Here is a 10,000-nt window from a genome sequence, read left to right on the forward strand (position 1 = left end):
AAAAGTCATACTATTGCATGTCGTCCAATATATATTAAAAAAAAGTCATACTATTGCATGTCGTCCAAAATATTTTTAAAAAAAGTCATACTATAGCATGTCGTCCAAAATATATTAAAAAAAAGTCATACTATAGCATGTCGTCCAATATATATTAAAAAAAAGTCAAACTATAGCATGTCGTCCAATATATATAAAAAAAAGTCAAACTATAGCATGTCGTCCAATATATTAAAAAAAAAGTCATACTATAGCATGTCGTCCAAAATATATATACAAAAAAGTCATACTATAGCATGTCGTCCAATATATATACAAAAAAGTCAAACTATAGCATGTCGTCCAATATATATATAAAAAAAGTCATACTATAGCATGTCGTCCAAAATATATTAAAAAAAAGTCATACTATAGCATGTCGTCCAATATATATTAAAAAAAGTCATACTATAGCATGTCGTCCAATATATATATAAAAAAGTCATACTATAGCATGTCGTCCAATATATCTACAAAAAAGTCAAACTATAGCATGTCGTCCAATATATCTACAAAAAAGTCAAACTATAGCATGTGGTCCAATATATATATAAAAAGTCATACTATAGCATGTCGTCCAATATATATATAAAAAGTCATACTATAGCATGTCGTCCAAAATATAAAAAAAAGTGTCATTGTATAGTATATCGGTGTCCTATTGACGATGCTCACCAGGACAAACTTTGCATTGTTTATTCATTCTACTTCGGAAACCTACGAACCTAAAGAATTACTGATAACTATCACTGATAGATGGAAATATATCTATATTATGAATGTTAGGATGATAATAATGATAGGAGTTTTTTCACCATGATAATCAATTAATTGCTAATTACTGGAACGGAAAACATGAAAAAAACAAAAAAACTTTCAGGTCAGTGTTAACTGTTCTTTATACACTTACCTTTCTAAACAATCATTTTTATGATGGAAGAATTCAGCCACATGGTCCATTGTCGTTCAGCACCATGTAGAAGTCGGTTAATTGTGCTAATTGCACCTGTCAATCAAAGCATTACAGACCACGCCCACATAGGAACTGCCTACTTTGGATCTTTGTTTTTGGTGATAAAACAATTTATAACCGATAACAACCAAGACTTTCATACACCAAATATCATTCAGTAAGTTTGGAACCTCTCAAAAAAAAAAAGTTTTTTTTTTAGGAGGAAGAGCACAATTATTATTATTTGATTGTAAATGGGAATTTTGAGTCTTCTTAAAAAAAAAAAAAAAAAAAAAAAATAAAAAATGAAGTGCAGTTCCACGTTGTCTTTCAAATGCAACAGTATGTTTTTGTTTATTTGATTTTATTATTTGCCCTCCTTCTGTTTACATTTGTACAAACGACCTGCTGTGTCTTTGGAAGAAGATAAATGAAAAAGACGAGGACATAACTGCTGAATGAAATCGGTCTCTGTCGTGACTTTGAGGGGAAAAAAAAATAAAAAATCCCCGTGTTTACGTGATCAACAGCAACTTTACTCGGGCATTGAACGCATCCATGAGAAGCGAGCACACGTGCGCGCGCACACACACACACACACACACACACACACACACACACCAAAGTGCTAAATGCGTCATTTTACACTTTCAGACAACAAAACAGGAGTCAAGTTTGTCAGCAGCTTTTTTTTTGCAAAGTAAAACCCTGTTTAGTTTGTGTTAATAAAATTGTACAAATCACCTGCTCATACATCGAAACACCTTCAAGAAGTCACAAACCACACGAGTTAATGAACTCACAATATCAACCGATTTCGTTCACGACATCCACAGTTTATATTAAAAAATATAACATCTTCACTCGGTAAGAACATTATTCATCCGGAAAACTTCACTTCAAGCTCCATTTATTAGCTGCTCATCATCGTGACTACAAATGGAGCTTCGGGTGGAATTATTCTGTCAAGAATTTGACTTTGAACATCATCCATACAGGTGGTTTCAGTTGTTGTTGTTTTTTTTAGTTTTAGCCCATCCACAAAAAACTGCATATAGTTTATAAGTTATTATTGATTATCGTCTGTAATAAAACAGTGTTTTTAAGACTGAAAAATGCTTTTTATGAACAATTTAAACACCGCCAGACTTGAGTTTGCTTAAGAGAGATGTCGGTGAACGGTGAATAGGCTGCAGTTTGAACCAAAAAAAAAAAAAAAAAAAGACAAACGGCGTCACATTTCACCTGTTGAGTGTCTGCGATGTGAGAAATTGCAAAAAATAAATAGTTTTAAAACGCTGGACAGGAATTCTGGCTCGAAACTAAAGCTGCTAATGCCACATTATCATTTCAATAACACACAATCATTTACCTTTTGCTTGTCTCTTGGACATATTGACATTAAAAGAGTTACCTTATTAAAACCTCCAACTAAAACTCCAGACAATCCTCGTCCTGCCGAGGCGGCTTTATTCTCTTAAAAATAAAAAAATAAAATAAAAAAAAAAAGAAGGAATATTCACAGTGATCACCGACACCGTCTCGAGCAAGTTTCAAGTCGGAAGTTTTAAATCAGGAGACCATGGAAGACGTGAAAACTCCCCCCCCCCCCCCTCATCAACCTGAAAGTGTGTAACGTGGATGGGACTAAAGAATTTACCAGCACAACAGTGTTAGTATTTTATAAACTTGTCCGAGGGTTTTGAAATCAGCCGATCTCATCCAGTAACTTCACAACAAAAAAAAAAAAAAAAAAAAAAGATCGAAAAAAAATATTTCACAAAACAGCTTCTATGACCTTGTTGTCTTCAAAGCCATGGCACCGGTCAGTTAACGGAGTAACTACATCTAAAACGCACCCGCCGTCATCTACATGGATGCGACGAGGGCTCAAAACGGGACATGATCGGACTGAGAAAATGAAGAGAATCTCACTGCGGTGCGATCGAATGAACCAAAACAATAAATAAAATCTTTTAGATGATTATTTTACAGTTGAATTCCTACAGTGCATTTTGACACAGGTCCTTCGACAACGAGACAATTCATCCGTTTTAGTTTGTTATAAATCCTTAAAAACCGGTCATCACAACTGCCACGTTCGCTTTTTTTTTTACAATTTCTGATGAAATGATTGGCCCTTAAGTGTTGAGTTTAAAAGCTCCCGTGAGTTCGATCGGCGACGGAGACAGACAGCTGAGCGGCCGTCTGTCGGACAGCGGGTCAGCGATCCAGTTGGTTGGTCAGTCAGAGAGACGGGGCGGGCGTCCGGCCGGCCGATCCGTTATCAGTCAGTGCAAGTGATCAGTGCATCAGTAGTGTCCCACCGCGTCGGATCAGATCAGCTGGCCCGGGTCTGAAGCCACAGCAGTGGTTCTCAGCCCCTTTGAAAACAATCTCGGACATTTAAATATGACACTTAAATTGCATATAAGATGTTTTATACATTCTTTATATAGTCCTGCAGCTCTCTGCGTCCTGTCCTCCGGGTTTGACAAAATATAATTCCTGGCAGCTGTGGTGTGTTTCTAACCACAAAAGATTCAAATAGCTTGATTCATTTCTCAAAATCAAGCTGAGCAAAAAGTTGCCATAAGCTGTTTTTTTTTTTTATTATTATTCTATTCTAGATACAGGGGGCAAGTCTAATAAAGTAAAAAAAAATAAAAAATAAAAAAAAAAAAAAAAGGCTCCCATTGCGCACCCAGAGTTTCCAGGACTTTAAATTATGCAACAGCAAATCCGTGTTGCACATTATTGCAGCAACATGGTGAATGTTATGAGCAGTCAGGCGGCCTGAATCAGCGCGTTTTGTGCGGTCAGTTGATGAGTCAGCGTTTTTTTTTTTTTTTTTTTTTTTAACGGCTGGTGTTTCAAGGTATTCGGTTCTTCAGGTTTGATGCAGCCCATCAACAACGCAGCCGTTACACACCGCTGAGTATCTAAAGCACTTCTTCCATTTGGCCCCTCTAAGTCAGTCCCCCCCCACCCCCCCCCACCCCGATGACAAGTCTTTTCCATCGTCCTCATCAGGGCGACTCGTCCGACAGCTGATGCAGCTGCTCGTTATGTGCTTGGCATTTGAAAACTCCTCAGTTTAAAGCCCAAACCTCCCCGCGGCTGTTGCTTCTCACCCAGAGCAACAGCCGCGGGTGAACGTCGGGATCTCGCGGCGCTCTAAGAGCAACGAAATCAGGTTTGGGTTTTGGCGCCCGAATAACGATAAAAAAAAAAAATACAAAAGACTTGGATTCATCTGCGGTCGCGTTCGCCGACGATCGAGGGCATCTCGTCCCTCTCTTCGAGGCGTCGCCTCCCCCCGCCGGCGCCCCGCCGAGCCTCAGACGTCTGCGCGAGTCTCCGCGAAGCCGGCCGCCGGCGCGCGGCAGACGCCGTGCGAGGCCCCCCCGGGTCATAACGGCTTGTCGATCACTGCGACCCCTGGAGAGGTTGAGGAGAACACGGCGGACGGTGAGGCCGGACACGGGGACTCCAGCGCCCCGTCGCTTTCTCCCCCGCGTCACGTGGACAGCGTCGGCTCGGCCGGCGACTTACCTGCGTAGCTGCGTCCGTTGCTCATGTTGGTGGGAATGAGGCTCCACTTGTCCGCGGCCGGGTTGTAAAACTCGACGGAGGAGAGGTTGCACGAGCCGTCGTCTCCTCCGATCACGTACAGCAGCCCGTTGATGGCGCACACACCTTCAGGAGAGAGTTCAACAGCTCATACGTTTCAGGGTTTTTCAGTTGTGCCTTTCAGCCGCCGCTGTGTAAACATCCCACAGACGCTTTTACAGGTTCGGCTTTGTTTTTATTGCGCAGTAGAAAGAACTGAGGTCTCCTTGGAGCCAACTTGAGTTTATTGCATCCAGCTGTAGGTTTTAATTTAAGAAACAGGAAACATTATACGGCTTCGTGATTTTGTTCCTAGCTTGAACTCCGTCGTTTTTTTTTTTAGCTCCTACAGCTGATCTACGGTGAAGTTTGAAAGATTGCGCTTTCTCAGAAATCCTTTAATATATCAGTCGATCTTCGGCTGATGAGCAAAAATGAGCTTAAAATGGGTTCTAATTTCAAATCGCTGAGGTACTTGTGGAGCCAGTTGACTGGATGTTTATTAATAATCAAGCCAACGGCAGGTTAAAAAAAGTCCCGAGGTCATCAGATTTTTAAGGCGGTGCCACTGGGCTAGCTGCCGCTCACGACCATAAATCAATTCCAGGTCCCCTTAAAATACACTTCGGTTTTCTCCAGAGTTTAAATAAACAGTAACTGAAGTTTGTAATGGATGCTGCGCGTCCCGTGTTCGTTGTCTGACCTGCGTTTCGCCGACACATGTTCATGTCGCACACCAGTCTCCACGTGTTGGTCTGCGGGTCGTACACCTCAACGCTCTTCCTCACCAGAGGACCGTCATGTCCTCCTGCTGCATACAGCTGACCGCCCAACACACCCACACCTGGATAAGAAAAAGAAAAGAAAAAAAAAAACAAGTAGAGCTGTTTACTCGTAATTATTTACATTATTAATTCATGTTCATTTTGTAAAATGTCAGAAATGAGTGAAAGTTGCCTGTTGTAGCTTATACGTGTTGGAATTTCTTGTTTTATTTGATTAACAGGCTAAAGTTTACAATAAACTAAGATAAAGAAATGCATCACATCAGCACATTTGAGAAAATGAAAATAGCAAATTATGTGATTTCTGATGAATCTAATCATCACTACAGCTCTAGTTTTCAAAGTTGACAAAATTGCTTTTTATGAGTGTTTACTGAACTGAATAAAAACATTTCAGTGTGTTGTTAAAGTGCGCACAGTTCATGCAGACTGTAAATCAAGTGCATTACACGTTGTGCATTTTAGGATTTTTACAATTGCATTCACAGTCCACCAGAGGGCGTCGTTGCTTCATGTGAAATTGCCTACGACGCTCAACTTTAAAACGCGTGTAAGGCTGAAGTGATCATGTCGGCTTTTGATATGTATTACACCCGGGTTATATTTCTATTAATATTATAATGACATGATTAATCAAAATATATTTAATTGAAATTTGATTCCCTGTGTGTGTGTGTGTGTGTGTGTGTGTGTGTGTGTGTGTGTGTGTGTGTGTGTGTGTGTGTGTGTGTGTGTGTGTGTGTGTGTGTGTGTACCTGCTCCACTTCTCCGTGTGCTCATGTCAGCCACGTAGCCCCACTGATCAGAGACGGGGTCATATTCTTCCACTGTACTGAGACACTGACGCGATGCTCCGTCGTAGCCTCCGACTGCGTACAACTTACCTGCAGACGAACACAAACACAAACACAAACACAAACACAAACACAAACACGTTATTCAAAAAGTTACTTCTTTTGAATTTGGGGATTTTCATTAAAAAAAAAAAAAAAGAGGCCACACAGTGTAACTGAACTCAAACACGCGCAGACTTTCTTCTTACCATCTACCACCCCTACGCCCACGCTGCTGCGTCGGGTGTTCATGGAGGCGACGTAAATCCACTCGTTGGTTTTATAATTAAACACCTCGACTGTCGACAAACCTGAAAAGAGAAAACGCAAAGAAAGAAAGAGGCGCGCGGATGTGAGAAAGACTTGATTTGTATACGCGGTTTATAAAAAGGGAAATGGGAGCAGAGAGTCAAACTAAAACGTGAGTAACGGTAGAGAGTGTTTGCGCATCAGTCTGTGGGTGTTCTGCATCCTTTAAAAGAGGAAAACGTCTCCTGTGTTTACCGTTAACACTGCAGTAGACGGAAGGGCTACTGGAAGCAGTTTTATCTGCTCGCCCTCACATGGTGAGACGGGAAGGAAAGAAGATTCAAGATAATGATGTGCTCGTCACAGATTGGAGAATATTGACAGTCTCATAGTTCAGCTCTTTTCGGCTGATCATGCCATCAAAGCCCGAAGAGTCATAAGTATAACTTGAAATTGCCCAACTTATAATTTACTTTAGCTTTAAAAAGGTCCCATGTTGTAGAAATTTAGATTTCCATTTCCTCTTTGATTATAAAGCAGGTCTTGGTGCTGTGTAAATACTGCAAAAGAGGGAAAACGCTCCGTCCACAGAGAAAGCAGAGCCCATATTCAGTAACGGCGCCGTTTGGACTTTATGCATGTTTGCAATATCACAGACTCACACACACGTCACATGTCCCGTCCGTCCTACGCACGTCCCACTGTCCAACATTTAACCTTGTTGCAGAGCTACAAGACCCAAGAAAACCTGTGGTTGGTCTGAGCATTCACGACTCGGAAAAGAGTCAGTCAGAAGAAATGGTCATTGATATCAATGCGCCTTAAAAGACACAGACACAAAACAGTCTGTTGTTGGTAGAGCTGCAGAGAGAAGCTTAGGAAAGACGATGTAAAGCAATAATGAGACGGGGGTTTTTTTGGGATCTAAAACCACAAACGGATGTCAAGACTGTGTATAAAACATTAGGGGGGAAAAAAAGTGTCAAATATGGGACCTTTAAAGTTCCACACAATATCCAGAATTATACATCTTGTATTTTTCTCCACGAGTAGCGATTAGTTGAATGATAATCCTGAAAAACTCGACTTGAACCGAGAGAATACGTGAAGCAAAGAGTGATAAAAAAATAAAATAAAAAAAAAAAAGACGTATTTTCTCGGACATTTACAAAGATCTCTAAATATGTCTATGAGGACTGTGCTTTTTTAAGATACTGCCAGTGGTAGTAATGGCCACTGGTCTTTAGTGTGTGTGTGTGTGTGTGTGTGTGTGTGTGTGTGTGTGTGTGTGTGTGTGTGTGTGTGTGTGTGTGTGTGTGTGTGTGTGTGCGTGCGTGTGTTTTGTGTACCTATGCTTCCGTTAAAGCCTCCCACAGCGTACAGTAAATCTCCCAACACGGCAGCTCCCAGCGTGCTGCGTCTCTCCTGCATGCTGGACAGGGCGTTCCACTGGTCTCTCGCTCCGTCGTACACGTCCACCGTTCGCTCCCGCAGAGAGCTGTTGAACCCGCCGACCGCGTACACTCGGCCCGCCACGGAAACCACACCTGGGAGACGACGGCATTGGAGGATCGTGTCATAACTTGTGAAAACGCGCGAAGGGGAATTCTTGAAAATCAGGTCCGGGAGACGTTCGCTCACCAAACCGCGAATAATTGACATTATCGCCAATTATTTCATGAAGCTCACCTAAAACTTCTGACTTTTCACTATAGAATAACCAATCTTTTCTCATTTAATCTGCTTCATTTTTTTTTTTTTTTTTTGTCAAAGTCACCGTGTCGATTACGACGGGTGGAAAAAAGGGCCGATTTAACCATCAAAAACCCGAATGTATTACTAATAAACCAAGAATATCGTGAAGCCGGTATTTAAAAATGTTCACGAAGCCACCGTCAGCTGAACATGTCGATTCAACTCTTTGGAATCCGGAGACCGTATTCACTGTGTTGTTGTGTTGTGTTGTATTGTCGGGTATCTCCCCCCGCCCCCGCGTCCCTACACCTCCGGCAGTAAGACCGCTTCGTGTGGTTTCTCGTCGTTTTCGTGCGTCACTACACAACATTCGTACACAAACTGACCGGCCCGGCAGCGTCTCGACGGCAGGTCGGCTACTTGGTACCAGCGGTCGTCCTGGAAGTCGTAACACTCCACGCTGCGGATGGCTTTGGGAGCCTGGCCGCCCACCACGATCATCACCTGCGGATGCACACCGGAGAAGCGAGATCGGACCGATTACAGTCGGATAATAATTTAAAAAAAAGCAGAACGCGTGAACCGTGCGTTCAGTAACGCACTCTTGCCGGGCGGCGGTTTGTTTGCACACCTTCGGGATGCTGATGGGAGTTCGAGGTCGAGTCCTGTCCGTCTTGATGAGGTGCCGCTGGTCGGCCGGCAGCAGGTGATACTTCATGGCTTCTATGAGGAAATCTTTGCAGGTGTTGTTGTTCTTTATTAAAGCTTCTTCCTCAACGATCTGAAACGGGGACCACATTTCACTTTTATTTACTAAAAAAAAACACACAAAAAACCACAACGTTGCAGGAACCGTACAGTCACACGGTGCATCTTACTGAACCCGAGTAACCAGGTTTATCGGACCTCTGGGAGCTAGTTTGCGGCAGCGTTTGTTCTAGTTTAACTTATTTTAAAAACAAGGACGCGTCGCTCCGTGTAATGAAGTCTCCTTTCATCCAGCCCCTCTGCTGTCACCGTGCCCGTTTACAATCTGCTGCTATGCACACTTGTAAAAAGCTGATTAGAAACCCAGTTGCATAAATGGCAGAGGAATCGCTGCGCTCAGGAGAAATCGAGCAGGGGGGGACAAAAAAAACATTCGGTTTCTCTAATCCCTTACACTCATTACGGAAAGTAGCTTTCTTGTTCGCATTAAAGAAATCAGAGGTGGAAAAATCCCACTGTAGCCAAGGTACTTATGTGCATGGGCCCAGGAACATATTGACTAGTGGAGAGCACATACAAGAACAAACAGTAAATCATTACAGTATCTACCCTGCTCATAAATTCTGGGCTCTTAGTTTCATATCAGGCAGTATTGTGCCCCGAGCTGACGTAAAGATATTGTATTTCTGCATAACACACTTTTCATGAGCTCGACACAAGCAACTGAAAACACTTTCACTTCTTGAGTTGTTTTCCAGCATTCGTCACACTACAGTATCTCCACATATTCAACGACTTGGATGACACACTGAAGTGTTGGGCGTTACTCAGGGTTTTAAAACCCCTTTACATTTTTAAGTGAGTACCAATAGTGCAAGCAGGCTGTGCAACAAGCAAAAAAAAAAAAGACTTAAAAAAAGGAATATTTAGCAGAGCACAAAAGAGAAAGTCTTTTACCTGTACCAGGTAATCCCTGGACAGAAGGGGAAGCCGGACATGCTCCATTAGTTTGGGCATGTGCTCCAAACGAGCCGTCTCATCGTTTTTGATCCAAGCTATCATCGCCTCAAACACCTGGGAGACAGAAAACAAAGACAAAGAGGGAGATGGAGGAGATTCTTTAAAAA

At 42.1% G+C, this 10,000-nt stretch overlaps 1 protein-coding gene across 4 annotated transcripts in view; it reads right to left on the bottom strand.

Annotated features, from left to right (window-relative positions):
• Positions 1-3,990: 3,990 nt before the first annotated feature.
• klhl3 (kelch-like family member 3) overlaps positions 3,991-10,000 on the bottom strand; it is a 14,740-nt gene continuing 8,730 nt past the window's right edge. For 3 of the 4 annotated variants that reach the window (XM_069720044.1, XM_069720043.1, XM_069720045.1), the window contains exons 7-15: positions 9,831-9,947; positions 8,797-8,946; positions 8,552-8,669; positions 7,820-8,017; positions 6,431-6,532; positions 6,144-6,272; positions 5,307-5,447; positions 4,547-4,690; positions 3,991-4,432 (exon numbers count right to left, since the gene is read on the bottom strand). In XM_069720044.1, coding sequence (XP_069576145.1) covers positions 4,404-4,432; positions 4,547-4,690; positions 5,307-5,447; positions 6,144-6,272; positions 6,431-6,532; positions 7,820-8,017; positions 8,552-8,669; positions 8,797-8,946; positions 9,831-9,947 — 1,128 coding nt within the window. In that variant the 3' untranslated portion in view covers positions 3,991-4,403. The remainder of the gene's footprint in view (positions 4,433-4,546; positions 4,691-5,306; positions 5,448-6,143; positions 6,273-6,430; positions 6,533-7,819; positions 8,018-8,551; positions 8,670-8,796; positions 8,947-9,830; positions 9,948-10,000) is intronic. The other variant, XM_069720046.1, reaches the window with a different exon arrangement.

The sequence above is a fragment of the Brachyistius frenatus genome, unplaced genomic scaffold (assembly GCF_029030835.1).
Source record: "Brachyistius frenatus isolate BFR_SWC_R1_liver_20210118 unplaced genomic scaffold, ASM2903083v1 Contig_230, whole genome shotgun sequence".
Classification (NCBI taxonomy): Eukaryota; Metazoa; Chordata; class Actinopteri; family Embiotocidae; genus Brachyistius; species Brachyistius frenatus.